This window comes from Gossypium raimondii, chromosome 5 (genome assembly GCF_025698545.1).
Source record: "Gossypium raimondii isolate GPD5lz chromosome 5, ASM2569854v1, whole genome shotgun sequence".
Classification (NCBI taxonomy): domain Eukaryota; kingdom Viridiplantae; phylum Streptophyta; class Magnoliopsida; order Malvales; family Malvaceae; genus Gossypium; species Gossypium raimondii.
Window position 1 is genome coordinate 732924 of NC_068569.1, and position 21835 is coordinate 754758.

The window sequence follows — 21835 nt, forward strand, 5'->3', positions numbered from 1 at the left end:
TGTTTCCATTGGATTTTCCAGGGAATTAAAATGAAAATATGTTTTAAATTAATGATTTTTGGATTATCTCAGAGTTTTAGTTAAAAATAAATATGCGATATCAGTAATTTGTTAATAAAAAAATATTGTTTGAAGGGATTAGTCTCAACAACTATTTTAACTAAAATGATTAAATTAATATTTTTTAAATAACCTAAAAATCATATTTGGGAGGAAAATGAATAGTTTAGCCTGTAAAAATTTGAGCGGAAATAATTGGAATTTATTATGTGCTAAACCCTCATTCCCCACCCAAAAACCCTTCAAAAGAATAGGCGCTCTCCGTTTCCCATCAGTATCTTAAAATTGCAATCCATTTCAAACCCCCCTTAAAACCCTTGAAATCATGGCCTTTGCAGAGTCCCAAAACCCCTTACGAGTTCATAGAATCCCGCAGTCCAGGTACATCGACGCCGTCCGCTGGCTTTCACCGGTTTCTCCCTCCGACAGATTCGCAGCCATCGCCTATTTCGACGCTGATACCAACTCTCCCTCCATCGAAATCGCATACGTTGACCCAAACCCTCAAAGCTCGTCTCCAACCTTAACCCCTCAATCCTCATGGACCTCACCTTCTCGCATTTCGTCCCTCAAAACCGCCCACTCTACCCCTCAGCCTCTGCTAGCTGCCGCCACTTTCTCCGGTTCACTTCACATTTTGGCCTCTGATTTAATCAATGGAGGGGTGATGGAATCCGAGGCTACAGTTTCGGAGTTGGGGTTTCATTCCGGACCTGTGTCGGCCGTGGATTTAAGGGAAGGTGGGACTGAGTGCGTCAGTGTTGGAGAAGATGGTAGGGTGAATTTAGTGAGTTTTGTTGGGGATTCTTCGAAGCTGAGTTACAGGAGAATTTTCGACGCGAATGGGCTAGTGGGTTATACGGCGGTTAAGTGGGCATCTCCTAGTGAGTTTGCGACTGGTGGGTATGGATTTGGAATACAATGGTGGGATCAGAGAACATCCGGTGGACCGGTTTTGCAGTTTAAGGGGAACTGGTGAGTGGACTTTCTTGATTTTATCATGGAAAAGAAAACAAGTAGTTCACTGTAATCTGTAGAGCTTATAGACTATAATGATCTTTAAAAAACCTTAATTTGCATTTATGAACTATTATGTTATTAGCCAATTTCCATCGGAATGCTGATAAAAATGATTAGGTCCAAGCAAGGTGTCGATTTACTGAACAAATAGACCGAAACTAACCAAATTTGGTTCATTCAGTTCGGTTTTAAGGTGTTTTATTCAGTAGGGTTGGTTTTGCATGTTCCTAACTGTTGGCCATTGGCTTCGGCTTCAATTATTGACGATAACTTGAAAACCAGTAAATTAAACAGATTTTCTTTTGGCTGCATCTTTTCAGTTAATTTATTGATTCCATATACTCCTTGAGAACACTGTGTAGATGGTTTATTAACCGTAATCAAGCTGATTATAACTTGTTGCTTAAACATGCTTACGGTGCCATCATATCAAATAATGCTATTCTTATTCCCTTTTTAATGGTTACCTTACAGGTGCCAGGGTAAAACATCTGGAATTGTACACTCAATTGATATTCATCCATCGCGGAAACACACTTGTCTGGTAAGGTTGCTGCTGCCTTCTCATTGTTATGCTTTTCCATTTCTCTGATACCAGTACTGGTATCATTTGAGATCAACTAACAGTTTTTTTTTTTGCTGCCGCAAGAAAACATCATAAACTAGAAAAGACGAAGGATAGAGAAGTACCATTAATCGTTTTTCCACTTCTAAAGTTTTGTTAATTCTATCTAGTGGTTTTCCAGATTCTCTACTTTCCGTGCTAATAATTTTGTCTCTAAAAGTTGCATAATTTATATGGGTGAAGTTGAAGACAAATTATAAACATAGTCTTGGGCTCTTGGCTTCGTTCTGCGATGAGTTTAAAGGGTAGCAAGAGTTAACGGTAGCCATGCTAGGATGTACTTGACAATCTTGTAATTCATGGAATATTTCTATGCAGATGGCTGCTGGCTTAAGCAGTTTTCAGTTACAGCACTTACCCTATATTTAACGTAAAATGGTCTCTTTTCAGTGTTATTTCATCCAATTCTCTGCTTCCTACTGAAATCAGTTTTTGGCTATGTAGTTATTTATGTCACAAATTCTTTCTTATGCATCTAAGCAATACGAAAAGCTTGATGTAGCATTAAAACAATATCGGGAAAAGCTTTAAGAGTTTGTGTTTGTCAAATTGAAATTTGTGTTTACTTCTTTGGTGATAACTCAATTTCCATGCTTGAAGGTTTTAACAATTTCTATTTGCTTGAGATCTTGCTGATTTTCATTTTTTCTAGCATTTCATAGGCAGGGGGCTCTTCAGGCACTGTATTTGCTTGGGATCGTAGAGCTGCACAACAGCCTATTGTTCTTTCTGGTGCTGGGACAGGTGAGGCTCCCAATTCTTTGTTATCTGAAAGCGAGGTTTGGGAAGTTCAATATGATCGCTACACTAGGCGTTCGAACATTAGCAACATCTCTTCCACACGGATTCTACCTGTTATGATCTGCTCTGAAGATGGAATCCTCGCAGTAATCGAACAAGGTAAGCAGTTCCTTAAGCACAACTATTATGAATTGGACAGAACAATAGCTAAAGTTGAGACTTACATCAAAAGATCTCATTGCTGACAAGTATAATATTCTACCGTGTAGGTGAAGAACCCTTGGAGCTGTTAGCCGAACCCTGTGCAATTAACAGCTTTGACATTGATCAGCAGAACCCTTCGGTAAATAGAAACTTCATCTTGCTGATCTTTAACTCCTAAAGCATAAATAGGAAGTTCCTTACAACAGTTAAATTGCAATACCGTGCAGAATGTTATATGTAGCTTGGAATGGGAATCGTTAGCCATCTTGACAAGGTCTTGATATGAAGAAACAAACCTGTCGGTAAGAAACACAACTTAAGCAGTGATCAGTGAAGTTGAGGATATTGAATATCATTAGGCCATTCTGCAGGTCTTAGTAGAAATAGAACGACTAATTATTTGGGTTCTCAAAGTGGATATGCCCTGGGAAATATATTATATCAACCCATAAAATGGAATGGATTGTTTCCATTTGGCTTAATAGATGTGCAAGGAAGAAAGAAAGTTACCCATTTGATGGTTAAACCTAAAATCACATGTCTTCTTCATTAGCCATTACGTTTGAAGCTTGCTTGAAAAAAATTGATTAAATTGAATCTAATTCGAATTTGTTTGATTGGAACATGAGGTTTTGTTTGGCTTAGAATGGAATTTAAATTAATTTAAAAGCTTTAATGAATCGTTTAAATTTTTTTTTTATAATCGTTTATAATATTTAATTCTTTTTATAATAGAATTCATATCATATCATTAAACTGCATCAGATGTGGCGAACAGCAAGGATAAAACAGATCGAAGTGAGAATTACCGATAAATCATTGTTACAATATATAAATCACAAGTGATTTCTTTCTTATCATACAAGAACACGACACAAATAATTCTGCAAACACCCAACAATGGTGGAAGAACCACAAGAAGCAAACAAAAAGGAACCTCACACAAGTAAGGTGGAATGAAACGAATGTCTAAAAAACCATCTATGTATTCCCTAAGAGATTCAACCAAACCATCTATTTTGAAGTGCTAGTTTTTGGCCGGTGGTGGCGAGAAGAATGGAATAGATGGCATAGTAGCTGGTATTGTAGGGAAGGAGGGAATGTTCGGCAGAGGTGGCATGCTCAGTTTTGGGGCATTAGGTATGGTCGGCAATGTTGGCATGGTAGGAAGTGGAGGTAGAGCACCAGGCTTGGGTAACGATGGCTGAGTGGTTGGCAATGTCGGTATTGTTGGTTGTGGGAGATTTGGGATAGATGGCAATGGTGGTAACGTTACTCTAGGCAACGTTGGTGGCATCTGAAGGAGATGACGAGCTGTTACCCCGACATTGATGTTTGATAATGATAAAGCCATGAAAATTGCTAAGACAAAACAATTTGAAGTGGCCATTTCTGGAGACTGTTGTGTGAATGTTTGAAGTGAGGAAAACAATAACAAGTCTGGATTTATATGGGCAAGAAGAAGGGGGCACGGTTTCTCGGGTTGTTGATTACTGATCGTATATGGTTGGAAAAAGATAGCATATAGTGGTTTTAAATGTTTTGTTAGTTCATCTTCTTATTGACGCGGGGTTAAAAAAAATGTTAAATGTAGTTGTGGTTGGCCAGAATCTACCTGTATGAGGTGGTCAACATGTCAAAGTAGTACGTAGACCATAGCAGCCATAACTTAATTGTTTCATTTGGTTACTCTTATGAGATGGGCAAAAATGAAGTGAACTAAAATGTGATTTAAGAATTGAGTGTAAAATAAAACGTGTTTAAAAGTTTAAAGATGGAAGAGAGACTAAAAACTAATTTACCAATGGTAAAAGCTTAATTTTATTTAGGTTAGCAAACTGTCCAAAAACTAATTTTTTTTTACCAACTTAATGTTGCATTTGTAATAAAATCAAACTTTTTATTTCATAAATGATGAAAAAGTGCTAGTTCTATGAAAATTTACATTTAAATTTATAAAATATTGTTCATTTTAATCGGACACTCACATCTAACTTGTGAGATATTGCTCATAGTTCGAGCCTATTCATATATTGAATCTTGATGTGAGTGTTACATGAGCCACATCCAACATCTTGGTAATACGAGACTAGGCATATAAACTAAAGTAACTATAATAGCCAGCACCGTATCGATCAAAGTTTTAGTATATTTCAACTATACTAAACTATATCAATTGGTATATTTTAAACCAAAGTCTTTTTTTTTTTTAATTTTAACCATTCCATTTTTTTCTATAATTACATTTCAAATTAATAATTATTAAATGAAATTATTCAACTTAATAATTTTAAATTGTAAGTTTACATAGTGTTTTTTTCCTTTTAATTCCACGAACGATATTTGTGTGCCCAAAAGAGGGATTCTCAGACGATTATAATTTTACAAGTCAAAGAAATGAGATGGACCTCGTTAAACATAAAAGGCAAATGCTGAGAAATATTTACAGATTTTTTTTCCCTTCTTTTTACATATCTGGAAAGAGTAGCTTTATGAACAAAGGAGATTTAAAGTAGCCTGTACAATAGGAAAATCTAGTTCCAACTGCAACCATGATAGAAATTTATCTTCTGAATATTTTATAATGTATGTACAGTTTGGTTTCTTCCATCATGTCTCAGCATCTGCACTTTTCGGGGCAGGGATCAGGAAGGAGGTGGTGAATGAATGGCGGTATCAGGTAACATGGCTACTGTCACTACGAAGTATTCACATCCAGTTGGGAGGCCATAGGGGTTCAAACTTGATCCAGAATTCATGGTGTTAGATGTTAGTTGCTCTGCAGGATCCGCCCTGCCACGATCAGGTCTAGTTGATGAAGACAGCAGTGGCTTCACAGTTTGACGCTCGATGTGCACAATCTGCCCGACGATGTAGCTTGGTTGGCTTGGGAGATGATCGGTAAACAAAGCCACAGATTCAGCAGACAAGTAGTAGTTGGAGCAGTTTCGGGTGATTGCCTCGTAATGCCCAGATGAATTTAGTACAAATGCAGCAATCTCATGGACTTGCAAGCGGCTAAATGATATCTTTTCCTTGCTTGCCTGAAAGCACGAATATTGAACCATTTAGTTAAACAGCAAAAAGATATCTTATACAAGTGCTTTGCCAGACCTAGACATAAGACATGGCATAAACAAGTCTCATCCACCAAATTATGAAGTTGAGTTACCTGCTTCTCAAGTTGATGCTTAGTGTACAGGGTTTTAACCAGCTCATTTTTCTCTTCCAATTCTTTCTTAAGCTGTTCAGTTAAAGCTTCAATGTTAGTGTACTTCTCGTGCAGCTCTTCACGATGCCTTGATAAGAAACCAACTTTTTCGGCAAGCACCCGGATGCATTTGCGGAACTCAGCAGAGCCATCATCCTCACTATCACTAATGGAACTGAAAATTTCATAGCACAGATATTTGGACAATGGTCATTAAACTTTCAATCATGGAAGTAGGGGAAAAAAGAGCAGTTCAAAACTTCAGATAATATAATGTTATGCCTATATATCACCCTTTAGACTTCTATGGGAATAGATAGTAGAAGTTTCTCTTCTTCCCCAAAAAGAGGTTGAAAGGGAAAAGCAAAACCCATTTCAACCAACATTTTTATAATGAAAACCACTTCCTAGAATGCTAAGGACCTAAAAGTCTTATTATGTTTACATTTCATTTTTGTGCAGGGACTCAGAACAACAAAATTTATAAAATTGAGAACAAAAGTTTCTACTTGGTTTTCTTCAACTCTTTTGCCCCTAATAATGGCCTACCAGTGGAAAAGAAATAGAGGCAGTGTGCAAACAAAACGGGAAGGAACTACTGTCACAACCACTGTAGCAAGTAACTTACTTGGCCAAAGACTGAGCCAAAGCACGCAAAGAATCAGCAAAACCAGCCATCCCACCAGGAGCATAGACACAATTTCTAAGTCTTTCAAAAAGACTACGCATCTTAATAGCTGATGCACGGAGCGCACTATACTCTGAGGCCCTCCGCTCAGCAGCACAACGATGGCTTTGGGCTTCCTCTCTTGCTTCATGCAAACAATTCTCCAAGTGAGCACAGTTCATCTGTACCCAGGGAGGGAAAATTAGGGTTTAGAACAAGAATATTTGATCAAATAGCAGAATTTACAATATAAAGGTAAATCACACAAGTTAGACTTTACTTCTACATTTTCTCAAATCAAATTTCATTGGCAGTGCAATGAGCTGTATCTGGATGCTATGTGCATACACTTGGAATGGAGAGTAGAAAACAATATTCCAAATAATAACACCAAATAAGTTCAAAATTTCTCTATAATAATATATAAAGGATCTCCTGAGTTTACTTGTAACCTCCTAAGTTATAAGAAAATTGGTCAGTCATCCACATGGCCACTTAGTCCAACTTCCTATTTATTAGGTTTCTCTCACTTCTAAAAAGTTACATTTAGGACTGAAAAATTGTTTTGTATAGTATGATCCAATCCTGCCTCTCTACTCACCTGCATTGCGGGTGCCACTAGGCTAGTACAGATAAAATAAGCAATTTACTCGTACATCTACCCAGAAGAGTAAACATCATAAATGAACACCCTGAACTAAGAAACAAATGAAGTAAACGGTACTGAAGTAAACAATAAGCAGCATAATGCATTCATTTCCACATCCATATTATACTCCAGCAACAGACAAGTATAGCCCTATGATGCCAGCTGGAGATAGGTAGCCCAACCATACCAAGTTTCATCCCCACTTTCACATAAAGGTCCAGCTAACTTAGTGTGCTAAAGAAGGTATATGACATCAAATGATGTAGTTTATAATGTGCCAGGAGAATTCTAGTAACTTCCATGTGGTAGCTAACATGAATACATAAAAACTGACAAGTTCAATGAAGAACAGTTTGAAATGCAAATATAGTCGGTTCAAGCTCTTAAATCTCAGGAAAACCAAAATGAAAAGAGAGGGAAGAAATTTCTTCTAGAACTACCTGAGACTCATCAAGAAGTTTACGACTAGTTTCCATCTCCCTCCCGAGCATGGAAACCTCATCCAAAGCATCCTTAAGCTTGGTTTCAGTTTCACTTAATTGGTTCAACTTCTCTGCAAGTGCATTTTGCAATTCCAACACAAGATCCTCCCTAACTTTCGAATCTAAGCCTAGCTCAGCTGCTGTCCCACAAGGTAAAGCATTCAGAGGCTCAGGCATGTATTCAGCAGTAGAACTGTTAGCGAGAGACATGCCAGACTGTCCCACCGTCCTATCTTTTCCATCTTTGACACCAACTTCTTGTTCTTCTTGTTGTGGCTCTTGCATTGATGAGTCCAAATGAGGGTTGAGCATTCCAGATGACTCCATCATATTCTCATCAATCCCTTCTCGACCTTTGCTTGACTGCCTTCCAAACTGTCCCAACTTTGCATCCAAAGAATTTGAAATGCAAGAAACCTCATCCATAGGCTCAGATGTAGATATACGAGGCACATTCACTTCACAACCTGAGATTTGTGGCTTGCAATTATCCTCATCCTTTGAAGCTAGAAGGCCATAGTCAGTGGCATTGTTAGTCATAGAAAGCTTCTGCCCCTGTGAATACTGATCAGACAATCTCTGCTCCAGTTCCTGAATGCGCTTTTCATATGAATCGCACTGCATTTGTTTTGCCTTGAGCATTTGTTGCAGGTGTTTTCCATACTCATCTTTTAAATGCAAGGCTTCAGCAGTCTTTTCCGCAGCATTTTTCAATAAAGTATTGACTTTACTATCATCGAGTGATTCATACTCAAATTCAGGACCAAGAGAACAAATCAGGGCTATCGCAGAAGCAAGTTCAGCCTTCAGTTTTGCATTCTCAACTTCCATCTTGCTAGTTCCAGCAATCTCAACCAATTCACATCCCTCAAGAAAGTCATCGGAATCATCTTTTCCAAGAGTATCTACATTGATCTCTTCAGTATCAGCAGAATGAGAACTCTCATTCAACAAGGAACTTGAACCTCTTGAGCTAGCAGGTTTGGTAGGCAGTCCTGATAAATACTCAGGTGCGTAATGGTCCAGGTCAGGAATATCAATATCGAGCAATGAAGTGTCAAAAGGAGCTATATTGACATCACACTGGTTAGGGGTATCATATAACCCCATGGAAGCCAGTACATCTTTGGGTATATACAAACCATGTGCCTTTAAAAACTCCTCTCGTCTCCTGACCTCAACTTCTCTCTTTGTTGCAAGCCTCTCGGCCAGCTGACCAGCCATGCCCATGTAAAGCTTCATAGAAGCCTTTCTTCTAACTATTTCAGCAAGACATGCTCTATATGCAGGACCAATTCCGCGGACCAACTTAAGGTCCATAAATAGATCTTCCTGGCGCACCATTGCCTCTTTGAAAACAGGAAACTGCAGTTTGACATCCTTGATGTGATATGTAACATAAGTTGTCTTTTGCATGTATGTGTGAACAAAGATGTTCATTTCATTCTTCTTATCCTTGCAAAAGTCAAGCAGCTTTGATATTGCATGTTCACAAGCCAGCATCTTTGGCAGATGATTTTTGTCATGGACATCATACATAGGACCCAGGGCTGAAACTGCGTCATGAGGACGAAGGGAGGAAGACAATTGGGAGCACACACAGTCATCTACAAGCTTCTTTACTGTATTGACATCTTTGCTGCAGGATAAGACATGCAAAGTCATCAATTTCAAACATAATGAAATTTTAAGGAGATAATTATTAGAGATCATTGCAACATAACTGCAAAAAAAAAAAAAAAACTGCAAATTACAAAGCACTTGAGAAAACAGCATATTAAACAAAAATTAACCTTATGCTCAAGCAAATCTAAGATCCATTCGGATCTCAGAAAGTAGAGTAGAAAGGAAATAAGGGTTATTAAATTGTCTACGACTTAAATTTCAATTTCTCAAACTCAAATACATTCTAGGAGGAAAAGTGTATATAACTAGGATTAGAAGAAATATTTTGCACTAATGTCCAAATGCAATTTTGATTGCTATTTAAAGGTCCAAAAAGCATTTAAGACCAGATTGGACTAGTATGAGATTAAGCCACCTCCCCCCAATCTTGTGCTTGAAACATTCTTCAGCTGGCACTATTTTAGAAGGATATACATGAGTTACTATATGCTCAATCAAAAGATCTAAACACCAGAAGTGGTCTCCGACAGTTCATAGCCATACAGACATGAGGAATCCCATTATTAAACCTCCACCAAATCGTTAAGTCACTTAAGACTTGACGAAAGGCTTATTATATTAACTTTATATGCAACTTCTATCAATCCTCGTCATTCAGTAAAGTGATTCGCTTTGAATTCATCAGTGCCCATGGATATTGGTTAGTTACTTAATAAACCAGACATCACTAACATCAAGCTCACATTTCCATTTTGGATTCCAAAAAAAATTTCCAGGAGAACATGCAGATCAGAAATTTAACCTAAGTTGCATGTCTAAACATTCATTAAACATTACTAGAGAATCATACAAAGCAAAGTTCATAAGAACAAAAAAAAAAAAAAACCAATGATTTGCCATATTGCTTGGAAACATTCAAAATCTCAAACTTATCCCTTTAAGAACAACTATCCAATATAAAGAGGGGAAAACAAAAGAATGCATAAACCAAAAGAGCAAACCTTAAGGACTGCATAATGCTCTTTTGTTCATTCAGGTATCGCTGATGCTCTTTAATGGTTAGCTCTAAATTCTTAATAGGCAAGGAAGCCTTCAAAGTGAACAAGTCCTCTACTTTTCGCTTCACTTCACCGAACATCTGATTGAGCTGTACAACTTTGTTCTCAAATTGCTTGTGGGAGCTGTTACAATTTTCGGCCGACTTCCTTAGGTTATCTTCCTTCACAAAATCCGATAAACATTTCCTAGTAGCAGTCTGTAATGCAGGGTGAAGCTTGGTGGATCTTAACTTCTGCATATCCTTATCAAAGTTCGCCAACAGATCAGCATGATAACGATGTTGTTGCTTATACCGCTTCATGAATTCCGAGCAATTTTGCTGAATCATCCTATAATATTGATCTAAATTACCCCTTGCAACGTCCAATGCTCTCTCCTGAACCTTCTGTTCCCCCAAAAGCCTTTCGCAATGATCAAACTTAGCTACCGTTCGCTTATATATAGCAAGTCCTTGCTCATAATGGTACCTAAACAGCCTCTCATAAGAAGGTAAAGCCTTCAAAGCAGGATCAAGAGCATCGTCCAAAGGATGAGGGTCAGTCGAAGAAGCTATCGGTCGGGGTTCTGGGACTTCAACTATATCAACTTGCTCTGGTGGTGGTGGTGGGGAATGGGTTTGCAGCCTTGATTTGTTAAATATGAAGACTTCACGGTCGCTGGAAGGAAGCTTATATGAAGAAAGTGGCCTTTGTGGCTCAAGTTTCAACTCCGCGCATAGAACGAGCTGATCATTGAAGTGAATTCCGGACTCGACTTCAATCGATTGCATAACTGTCTCCACCAATGTAGTCTCATTGCAATCGAGCTCAAACGAATGTCCGTTTTCAGCTATATGAACCAAAAGCTTCCCATCAGGAATCAGATTATGTGTAATACTTGAGCTCATCTTTTCTTCAGCTCCCCAGAAACTACAATGTAAATCCCAAACAAACCGCTCAAAATTCAATGTCTTGGCAAACTAACCCACACAGAAATGGGGAGAATTTACCAAAATCTCAGCCCTTAATGATAAAATCCTTAAATTTTCACCAAATATACACGAATAAACCAGCGAAAGCCTTCAGGATATGTCAAACCAATAAAATCCCCAAATTTAACGTTAAATCATTCTCAAAACCCTTAAATCGAAACAGACACACCAGAAAATTTCTTTAAAAACGCCGAAACTCAACAGACCCAGCAAATATAATGCCACCAAAACCCTGATTCTCGTCAGCCCACCACCAAATACAATAAATTAATACAGACCCAAAAATATCAACCTTCGAAATCTTCAGATAATCCTCCAAATATCCCTTTTTGTTTAACAGAAAATAATAATAAAAACCTCCGACCCAGAAAAAATCACAGAAAAAAAAAGGCTTGGAATAAGAAAGAAAGAGAAAAATAAAAAAACCCAGAATCTGCGAGCAAACGAAATCAAAGGCGAATACGTATAGAGAAGGGATCGTGTTTTTCTTTAGGGTTGAAAACAAAGATTCTCTCCACGAAACCCTTCCGATATACCCCCTTTAAATTTTTTTTTTAATATTTATGTCTTCTTCTTTGGCTTTTTTTTTTTTCTTTATAATGGGAAAAATCACAGAGAAGCTTCAGCGGGAAGTGACAATGAACGACGTTAGCAGAAGAGCTCTCTTTGTTTCTTCTTTATCTCTCTCTACTTGGAAAAACGCATCACAAAATCAAAAAAGCTAATCAACTTTTATAATTTAATTTAATCAAATTGTAGCATTTATTTGTTAATTTTGAGTAATTATTTTTTCATTAATGGAACTAAACTTTTTTTCATAGTTGGATACTTGGAATTGGATTTGGCATGATAAGTACTAATTTAACAGCAAAACTATTTTTCTTTTATTTTCGTTTTTAGTTGAAAAAAACTAATTACTTGGTGGAAAATATTATTAGTATGAGTATTATTTCCTTTTAAAATCTAAATAAATTTAGATTATATTCAAATTTCATGATATCTATCATTGAATGGATTTATATTATCGGAATACAATTTGAACTTTTCTTGACGATTCCAATATCTCGGCCCGATAGACTTGGTCCGTACAAAAAAGAGTTTGCACGGAAGTTTTAAAATTCATTTTATGATTAATTTTAATTGGAAAAATAATATTTATTTAAATTTAATTTATACCAAGATAATTATATTTATAAAAATTAATATAATCAAAATAATATTTAGTTGAACAGGAAAATATAAAAATTAAAATTTATTTTTATTTTTGATTTGAATTATACTAGATTATGAAAGACTCGTTAACAGAATTATATAATAATTATATTTATAATAAATTTATATAATTAACAAATGAAGTTTATTTGGATGGCAAAATACTACCCAATTAATTTATGGCAAAAAATCAATTAGAATCAACCACTCTCTAACGGATCAATTATTCTTGATACCATTTTAACTCTAATTATTTTAATTTTCCTGATAATTTTAAGGTTCAGAGTTAATACTATAATTTAGAATTTAAGGTGTAAAATTTGGAGTTTTAAGTTTCATGATTTTAGGGTTGGAGTTGAGTTTTAATATATTTTTAAAAAAATAAGCGTTTAGGATATTTTGTTTGTATAGTAATTAGAGTTGAAAGTTAATGAGAATTAATTTGATGTCACACATATTATTAATGGATGCTTAAAAATGAATCTAAATCTGAACTAAACTCCAATATTAATATAAAAATATAGTAACAAAATAGACTTTTAATTCTCAAATTATATCCCCAAACTGATGTATTTATAATCAATCATATCTCATCATTAGCAGCGCTACTACTTTCTACTTATCCATCTTTGCAAAATCATTGCTTTCTTTATCTAAACAAACTTATATTCACTTCAAATACTAAACATTTTACAAAAGAAGAAAAAATAAATAAAAAATAAAAAAGAAATTGAAGGATTTAGATGGACAAAATGGTGAAGCAGTCATTGTTTTAAGCTCCAAATGGGGTAGACAATGAAAATGGCAAGGATTTTGCTTTTTAGTAACATTATCTTGAATTGGTAAAACAAAGTAGAGCCACGTCTCAACCATGCTTACTGGTTTTTTATTTCTTTTCACATTGTTAACATTAAAGCCACAATTTTAGTGAAGGTGATTTCTGAATTTTAGGCTAGCTATTTCTTGGCAACTTCCATATCTACCCCACTTAGCTATAGGCAGAGGCTGCTTTTGTTATTTTCCGATATGCAATGCTTTGCATGTGTCTCAATTTTATTCAAAGTCAATTCCATGAAAATTCTACATTTAATTTATTAAATCATATCACTTTTACATGTGTAAATTTAATTAACTTTTACAACTCAAATTACATGAATAATAAATCGATGTAAATAATTTTGTGTCCCTAACCATTTTGAAAATGTATAAATTGATCTCTTTTTAAAATTAACCCAATTCAAAAACTTTCAAATTGAGTTAGAATGATAGCAGTTTGAATTTTTTTCACTTTATTCAACTTAATTCAATCAAGTGCTCACCCTTAAACATTATATTTAAGTCCCTTATTAAATTTTGTCATGAATCAACTTTATATTCACTCGCTTGATAAATAACTAAAAACTTTTATACATAAAAATTACAAATATTTTATTTTTTATATTTTATATGAAACTAAAAGAAACAATTTAAAATTTAAAAAATCCCCAAAAATATAACACTAAAATCCTAAAACTCAATATTATCATTCTAACCGATGAAATTTAAATACATGTATGTCAGAAAAAATTTTCGTGTGTCATAATTATATATAAATGGAGATTGTACCATTGTGCAGGACCGGTATTAGCTACCCAACTCAAGACTTTGTGGTCCTTCATTGATTGGTTTCATATCTGGTGAAAAGATTAATTCCTACCCAAAAACAAAAAATAAGCATGTGGGATTTTCTCAGGGGATCCAAAAATCATGTGAATTCATTTTACACTTGATTAATGACAATAAATAATAAAAATAATGTCCACTTTTCAGGCTACGAATGAGATCTGTGGATGCGGTTTTCGTGTGGAGAGGGAAAAGTTAATATTTTATTTGAGTTTCGATTTCATTAGTAGATGCATGTATCTCATATTCCAGAGCTTTCTTTTTCGAAATTAAAGTTTAATAATCTTGATTTTGAATTTAATTTAACGATTATTATTTGATAGTATAATTTTTTAAAGATATATGTCGAGATTAAAATTCTATTGATGATGTGTGAAATATTTTTAATTTATTTTATTTAAATTTGAAAAATATCTTTTTATTACGGATAAAATAAATTTTAAATGTTGTTTTGTTAATTGTTGGGATAAAGTTTAAAATTATACAAATATTAATATTATTTTCGATATAAGTATATATATAAAAATAATTATATTTATCAAATATAAAATAAATTAATATATTTATTTGAATATGTGAATTCAAATCACAATCACTATTTCACATATTCATTCAAATCGCAATCAAAATTTATAAATATTAAATTACTCTTAAAATTAAAATTAATATTTACCATTCACTTAATTTGCAAAAATTTTATGAGAAAAGTAAAGATGCAACAATCATGTAAAAGGTGAAGTATAATAATAACGTGTATTGATTTCAATGTGGTAAAGGTGGAAAGAATGATTCCACCAACTTTTGTTTTGGTAAAATCATTGACAAAGAATTAGTAATAGAAAAAAGACTTAAACTAAATCATATCATATAGTTTAGTATATTAATCAATCATATGGGGGCTCTGTGTTGGAGAAATGACTTTGTCTACTTTAGATTTACGTGTGGATAGTATCTCATCTTTCTTGTGTTTGTGAATTTTATCACATTGATTATTTAAACTTAAAATTTTCACATATATATTAATTTCGTTATTAAATTTTAATTATCTTTTATGTTGGGTTATTTTCAATTTGATATTATTAGAACTTATTTTGGAAACGAAATTGGATTGGGTCGGCTTCCGTAGATGCTTGTGAATTAAAAAAAAGGAGAGGCAAAGGCAGACAGAGCACATGGGGGGAGCTGCAAGAGCAACTGCAAAATAAGAGGGTGATGTGTCAGCATCAGGCAGTTTGAAGGTTTGATTCCAAGGACCACTCAGACAGTGTGCTTGGGATTAGGGTTAAATAGAAAGAGCAGCAATTATTAATGGCAGCCTCACGTGTTTCTCCTGCTTAGAGTTAGAATCTCCTTGGATCACAAGCTGCCCTTATTTCTCCCTTTCTCCTCCTGCTTTCCTCTCTGCCACTGAGTCTATCTGGGATAAAACTTGACTTAATCATTCAACTCGTTTCATTTACGTATATTTATTTATTTATTTTTATCACAAGCATTGAAATTTAATTTTAAATGTTGAATTATATTTAATTACACATTTTAGTTTTTAATATATGGTTCTAGATTTTATGAATAGTTATAATATATATATAAATCTTTGAATACTTGGTACGGTAAAAATATGAATCACAAAACTCAAAATAAAATAAAAATTCCATATTTATTTATTTTAAGAGCTTTTAAATAAATACGTCACATAATCTATTTAATAAAGAATGGTTAAAATCTATCATAGCTCCTCTACTCTTCTCAAATTTTAGAATTTAGTCTTTTACTTTTAAAATTTTACTTTTTAAAATTTAAATTCAAATCTAATTGTTAATATTATTAATTTTTTGTTAAATTTATTGACGTGATAGTTTGAAATAAAAAATACTTACTTAATAACAATGTAATTAAAAACAAAGTTTATAATAAAATTGATTTTAACAAAATAATTATTATTATTATCAGTTAGATTTAAATTTTGAAATATAAAAAAACAAATGATTAGATTCTTAAAATAAAAATATAAAACTAAATTTTAAATTTAAGAAAAATATAAACACCTATAACATATTTTAATAAGAATAACCTACATAATATTCTCTCTGTATATTAATAGAATCGAGCAAAAATGTATGATTACAATACTGAGATTTTCGTTAAAAGAAAGAAAGAAATAGTGGAGATTTCAAAGGAGTGATAGATTACGATTCCAAAATCAAATAAATAAAATCTCTACGATTTTTAATAAAGTTTGTAGTTATTTTAACGCTTTTTGGGTACACCAAAATCGTTGAATTTCTTTAAAACCTTCAAAAACGAAAACGAAGGATTACAAAGGAAATGATTGAATAAGACAGCAACTTGACAAGTGTGAGCCTACAAGAATGATTGTATTTAACATATTTACATTTTCTATGAGAAATAGGATAAGAATTGATGTTTGAAATAAAATAAAATAAAAAAGAGAAATTTCTGTGTTGAGTTTACATTAGTTACGTAAAAATGTGAATCTAAAATATGATATATCGCGAGTATTGATTGTTTGGTTTTGGACGGCGAATTAAAATAGCATTAAAGTCAGAATCAATCCAGCATCTATGGAGGGAGGGGGAACTCAATTTTTATTCCTTTCAATACAAACATCATTACATATTTTTTTTAAAATAGTTTGAACCATTTGTATTTTTAAATATAAAGAGAGAAATTCATAATAATTTACAAGTTTTGGCTCAATTTCTCATAAAAAGGAAACGAAGCCTTTGCTTTTCTTATGCAAAAAGGAATAGGGTCTGTAGGAATAGGTGCTTTTGTAGGAGGAAGTTTATAAAGTAAAGCAATGAAAAATATTAATTATGCCTCCAAACCTTTGGCTTAAACTTTAAGCAAAACAAAAACAAATCATATTACTACCCTTTAATAGTTTTGGATGAAATATGATAAAAATAATTAACTTCATATAACCCAATAAAATATGTGGCTATATTTTTCGAAATAGTTTAATTTTATATAATATTTTAAAAATGAAAATATCCATACAAGATATATCACCAATAAGGTTATTAATGTGACTAAATAATTATTTACTAAATGTTACGAAAATTTGAATCCTATATTTATTTATTGTTAGTAAATGTATTATAGAGACCTTTATACTAAAAGTTAAATTGTATTTTTTTCGTTTATAAAAATAAATAAATTTATCTTTTCGTTAGATCTCAAAACAAATTGATCATTTCTATTAAAATTGGCATAATAGATAAAATAACTAGATAGTTACACGCAATGTGTCTCATTTTAAGGTACAAAACCAATTTTTAATAGCAAAATGTATGAAATTTTAATTGAAAGATCAATTTACTTTTTTATCTAACGTAGAAAAATCAATTTGCCTATTTTTTTGTGTAAATGGGATAAAATACAATCTAACTCCTAATACAGAGTCGTCATGTTAAACTTACCTTTATTGTTATATGCTATGTTGCAAAATAGTATATGTCGCGATGTAAGGCATTGTTTTCAAGCTAACAACAGTACCAGCAAAAAAAGGCATTAGTTGTTCATTAGTTGATAATACTGCGTACTTACAAGCCTACAGGCTACTTTCAGTGCAAAAATACAAATGGATTTTATAGTCTTTCAAAAAATCAAAGGACCATAACCTCTAAACCTTGAAACAAATCAAATCTGTAAACCCATTTGTATTCACTTTCCTATGCATTCAAGAGTCAAATGATTTCTTACAGTGTGGTTAGAGATGGCATAGGATCGGTGCTTGTCTAAATCCTCCAAACATCTTGTCCTTTAATTGCTTGAAACTATGACGCTAGCTAAGTTCATAATTCTGCATCAATATGTTCTACTGTCTCTGTGCTTTTATGGCTTTTATCATGAGCATCATACACGTAGTTCATTTGCTGAGGTACATTCGGGTCATGAGAGTGTTTTTGTTTGAAGATAGCATTCCTCTGTCTGCCATATTGAGAGTGGGTTGGCTTCACTGTTACCTTTCCTGCTTTTCTTACCTGAATGAAATAGCAGCAACAGCAGCAGTAATAATGCTAGAGAGACTAAATGCCTCATTTGGTTACTAGTGTACGGAGGAAAAAGCTTATTTATTACATTATGTATTACAATAGTTAGACATGAAATAAAGAATAATTGTACAAATTTAAACTGAATTTTCTTACTAACCCATATGATCCTGGAAAAGAAGTTTGTCCCATTCAAAGCCAATGCCTTGTCCACTGACTCCTTGTTGGCAAAGGTAATGTATGCAGACCTGGTGAGCCAACGTCATGTTTAATCAGCCCGCAAAATACATGATAAAGTGTGGAATGCAACACAATATCTCAGGTGACATTCGTACCATTTTTGTGCGATGGTTGATGTGTCGGTCAACTTAATAACTCTGTTAATGGATCCACACTTGGAAAAGTAAGATCTCAGAGCATCTTGAGTGGCTGCAACATGAACCTAAAGTTTTTTTAACCACAAGGAATTATTCCCATAAATGTTTCAGATTTAACAGTAGCAAGTTTAAAAATAGTTCCCACATAGGACATTAGAGACAGAGTCACTGCTGTTGCAGGTGAATTTACAGTGTTAATTGTACTCTGGTTAATAGAGCTACCTTGATGAGAGCAATCAAATGATAGGAATGCATGGATTTGACTTAAAACTATATCAATAGAGTTATTATATTTCTCGATTTTATGGATATAAGAAGCTGATAAAGACGACGCTGACAATCAAGATGTGATAAAATAACATAATGCATATAATACAAGTATTCAGTTGTTTTATGTAATACTACAACTCAAATCAGTCCTAGGAATCGGCTATACTGACAAGTTTTTATTAAAAAGGATAGAATAAGGAATGGTAATTGGCATTCTATTATAAACTTTGACAGTATGAAGCCTCTAAGTCACTATGATCATAACAGAAGAATCAGTCGGCCAATCCTCCCTTCCAATTCAAATTCATCCAAGATTAAATGAAAACGAAAACCAAATGTATGATTGAAGTTTCAAATACCTTTAGGTGCCTGTCAAATCATTCTGGAAAGGAATAAATTACACAAAGAACATATAAGGTAAATCTATAATAAATTCTTTTTTCCTTGGCAGAACAGGGAAATCTTCAAACTGTAAACGATGAGAAATCCTCAAGCATAATGCCCACATTCATGTTAAAAGAAGAAACAACCCACCACAGTGCTTTCCTAAGCACTAATATCACACAAGTGAAGGAAAAAGAAATTGTAGCAGCAACCAAACAAAACTACATTTCAAGGTAAAAGATGTTTGACTCAGAAGTGATTCATCTCACCCACATTTGTAACAAATACTGTCCTCGACTCAACCCCTTCCTTAAGCGGATCAACTGAACCTGAAATAGCCCAATTTGACATTATTGAGGCTGGGAAAAAGTCTCCCACATACAAAATTTCACATAAAAACAACTCAGCCAAGCCACAGGCCATGAACAAAACAACTTGATTCCAATTTAAGAGACTCCAGAAAGAATTTATAGAAAATTCAGGGAAATTTCTTAAGCAAAGATAACTGTACTCATCAAAAAGCATCTCACCTGAAATAATCTTACCGGAGCTAGAGGATAAGGCATGATACCTATCCTTGTTCCGTGGCATTGATTTTAGCATGCAAATTTCTCTTTCAAGTTTCTGTAATCTTAATTTCATATCAACCAATTGCTGCACAAGTCAAAAACTTAAGCATGTTAATTAAGCAAACTCGACTCAAATTGAACTTCATGAAAGCAACTGATGTTTTTGCCAAGCAGGTATTTCCTTACAGCTTTGACAGGCCTAACTCCTCCAGTTTCTGCTGGAAAAGCACCAACAGATATCAGTGTCTGAGTAGATTCTCGAGCTTCCACACCCAACTTCTCTTGAGAAGTTTTTTCTGGTCTATATCTTAATGATGCATCCAAGCCTGATTTCAAGCTTTTATTGCAACTTTTTGATTCATACAAAGCATCACTCTTTTTCAACATCAAAGTGTGTTTTTCAGGATGTCTTGTAAATGTTCTGGACATTTCTTCTTCATGGTCCTGAGTATCTGAAGTGGTAGGAGAAATAGGAATGAAATCATTTAATTGCCTCTTTCTACCACCATTGGTTCTATAGGTATTCACGTTATAGTATCGTGACGGATTTTGGTTGACTTTGCCATCTTGAACAGTAGGAATCAATGTAGTTTGGCCAAACCCCAGGGACTTCTGTTCCGACATGGGCCTCTTTATATTTTCATTCACTTGAACATTCACAGAAGTGTCATTCTCATCCAGCTTTCCCAATCTATCCCAAACATTACCATGTGTGCTTCGATTGGTTCCATTCTGATGAAAGATGGCATCAGCTGCCCTGGAAAAGAGCCTCCTCCCACCAACATTGGTCACCTGAGGACGCTTGAAAAGTGGGCTTTCTGCATAGAAAACAGATTCAAGCTTTCAGGTTAAATTTATACAGACGAAATCCAATAACAAGTTTTTGGGTGAAGTGTACTATCTTCTACAGAAAATCTTATAAAATACTTATTTATCTGATACAATAGTAAAACTTAGAGAGTCATTTTAAATCATTATGATTACCACTATCAGGGAGTGGATATCATATATAAATCAATGCAGACCAATAACAGGGGAAAATACACCCTTGATAGTTGATATAAAATAATTCACTATATGCATTAACGATCAAACCCCACCGTATTTAAAATACACATACGCCAACAGGACAGAGCATTGAACAAGTTATAATTAACAAACATTTAAGATTTGATATTCGTGGAAAGTAGTTTGCTTTTGGATCAATGAGAAGGCATACATACATACATACATACATACATACATACATACATACATACATACATACATGTGGTGTTCCAAAAGATCCAAGTTTCAGTAATTAGACAGAGATAATAGCTAACAAATAAATAAAAATGATTAAGAAAGGCTTACTACATTGCACATTTTGCTCATATGAAAGCACGACTTCAGCAGATGGCTTCGTTTTAAATGAACAACCATTTAGGGACCTATCTTGATTATTCTCAAAAGCTCTTAAGTTTTCATTAGATTTACCATAAAATGTCGAAGCATACTCATTCGTTTCCTCATCCAAAGTGGTAGAGAAGACCGGAAACCGGCAATGAGGAACTGATCCTGGTCCAGATTTTTGTGACTGCTTATCGGCAGAAGCATCATCAACATCAGAGGAACTTGGACGAGTAGTGTTCTCCAAATCGGAGGAGCTCTTACTTGCATTACAATCATTAGAACCTTCTGATAAAACATCCCATAGCCTAAACAAAAAGAAAATATTCATCGTTGGAAGCAACAAATTTCAATGAAACGAAAAGAAAACTGGAGAAGAAACATGATAAAGTTACCAAGATACAAACTCAGTGGTAGTATCACCAAGAAACGGTTCCAACTCAGAGTTTGCTTCAGACTGAGACTTACCGTTAGAAACAAGCACGACAACATATTCCTGAAACAATAAAATTTACCAAATTTCAATGAATGCTATGAAGCCAAACAATGGTGAAAGAAAAGAAAGGGAGTTATAATATATATATAAAAAGAAACGTAGTTACAGTGAGGACTTGGATGCTATCGGAAGTGTAATTAAAACGG

The 21835-nt window shown here is 34.0% G+C and overlaps 4 protein-coding genes across 5 annotated transcripts; 1 reads left to right on the top strand and 3 right to left on the bottom strand.

Moving 5' to 3' along the window:
- The first annotated feature begins 213 nt into the window (after positions 1 to 213).
- LOC105770237 (nuclear pore complex protein NUP43) lies at positions 214 to 3273 on the top strand. The gene is made up of 5 exons (XM_012591342.2): positions 214 to 1035; positions 1555 to 1624; positions 2368 to 2605; positions 2716 to 2789; positions 2878 to 3273. Exons 1-5 carry the CDS (start codon positions 386 to 388, stop codon positions 2929 to 2931), a joined length of 1086 nt encoding a protein of 361 aa, XP_012446796.1. The 5' UTR covers positions 214 to 385; the 3' UTR covers positions 2932 to 3273.
- A 404-nt stretch (positions 3274 to 3677) lies between these two features.
- LOC105770239 (protein PELPK1) lies at positions 3678 to 4040 on the bottom strand. The gene has a single exon (XM_012591343.2). It carries the CDS (start codon positions 4038 to 4040, stop codon positions 3678 to 3680), a length of 363 nt encoding a protein of 120 aa, XP_012446797.1.
- A 990-nt stretch (positions 4041 to 5030) lies between these two features.
- LOC105769094 (autophagy-related protein 11) lies at positions 5031 to 12009 on the bottom strand. The gene is made up of 5 exons (XM_012589513.2): positions 10287 to 12009; positions 7618 to 9298; positions 6490 to 6710; positions 5823 to 6036; positions 5031 to 5694 (listed from the first exon to the last, which is right to left on the bottom strand). Exons 1-5 carry the CDS (start codon positions 11228 to 11230, stop codon positions 5296 to 5298), a joined length of 3459 nt encoding a protein of 1152 aa, XP_012444967.1. The 5' UTR covers positions 11231 to 12009; the 3' UTR covers positions 5031 to 5295.
- Positions 12010 to 17756: 5747 nt separating this feature from the next.
- Positions 17757 to 20698, bottom strand: LOC105771425 (uncharacterized). Of its 2 annotated transcripts, XM_012592892.2 has the most exons (6): positions 19991 to 20698; positions 19766 to 19889; positions 19509 to 19564; positions 18540 to 18646; positions 18365 to 18452; positions 17757 to 18195 (listed from the first exon to the last, which is right to left on the bottom strand). In XM_012592892.2, the coding sequence occupies exons 1-6, from the start codon at positions 20426 to 20428 to the stop codon at positions 18007 to 18009; spliced, it is 1002 nt and encodes a 333-aa protein (XP_012448346.2). In that variant the 5' UTR covers positions 20429 to 20698; the 3' UTR covers positions 17757 to 18006. The 2 variants fall into 2 exon arrangements, with proteins under 2 accessions (XP_012448346.2, XP_012448344.2); XM_012592890.2 differs by having other exon boundaries at positions 17757 to 18452.
- Positions 20699 to 21835: the final 1137 nt, after the last annotated feature.

What these genes read in the sequence shown, in the direction of transcription:
- LOC105771425 (XM_012592890.2), bottom strand. Translation starts at nt 20,428, where the DNA reads ATGTCGGAACAGAAGTCCCTGGGGTTTGGCCAAACTACATTGATTCCT. An exon ending in GAGTTAGGCCTGTCAAAGCT is followed by an intron (nt 19,890 to 19,990) that starts GTAAGGAAATAC and finishes TGACTTGTGCAG; the next exon opens with CAATTGGTTGATATGAAATT. An exon ending in GGACAGTATTTGTTACAAAT is followed by an intron (nt 18,647 to 19,508) that starts GTGGGTGAGATG and finishes AAAAAACTTTAG; the next exon opens with GTTCATGTTGCAGCCACTCA.
- LOC105770239 (XM_012591343.2), bottom strand. Translation starts at nt 4,040, where the DNA reads ATGGCCACTTCAAATTGTTTTGTCTTAGCAATTTTCATGGCTTTATCA.
- LOC105770237 (XM_012591342.2), top strand. Translation starts at nt 386, where the DNA reads ATGGCCTTTGCAGAGTCCCAAAACCCCTTACGAGTTCATAGAATCCCG. An exon ending in CCTCGCAGTAATCGAACAAG is followed by an intron (nt 2,606 to 2,715) that starts GTAAGCAGTTCC and finishes TCTACCGTGTAG; the next exon opens with GTGAAGAACCCTTGGAGCTG. An exon ending in TTGATCAGCAGAACCCTTCG is followed by an intron (nt 2,790 to 2,877) that starts GTAAATAGAAAC and finishes AATACCGTGCAG; the next exon opens with AATGTTATATGTAGCTTGGA.
- LOC105769094 (XM_012589513.2), bottom strand. Translation starts at nt 11,230, where the DNA reads ATGAGCTCAAGTATTACACATAATCTGATTCCTGATGGGAAGCTTTTG. An exon ending in TTGGCTCAGTCTTTGGCCAA is followed by an intron (nt 6,037 to 6,489) that starts GTAAGTTACTTG and finishes TGAAATTTTCAG; the next exon opens with TTCCATTAGTGATAGTGAGG. An exon ending in AGCATCAACTTGAGAAGCAG is followed by an intron (nt 5,695 to 5,822) that starts GTAACTCAACTT and finishes TCGTGCTTTCAG; the next exon opens with GCAAGCAAGGAAAAGATATC.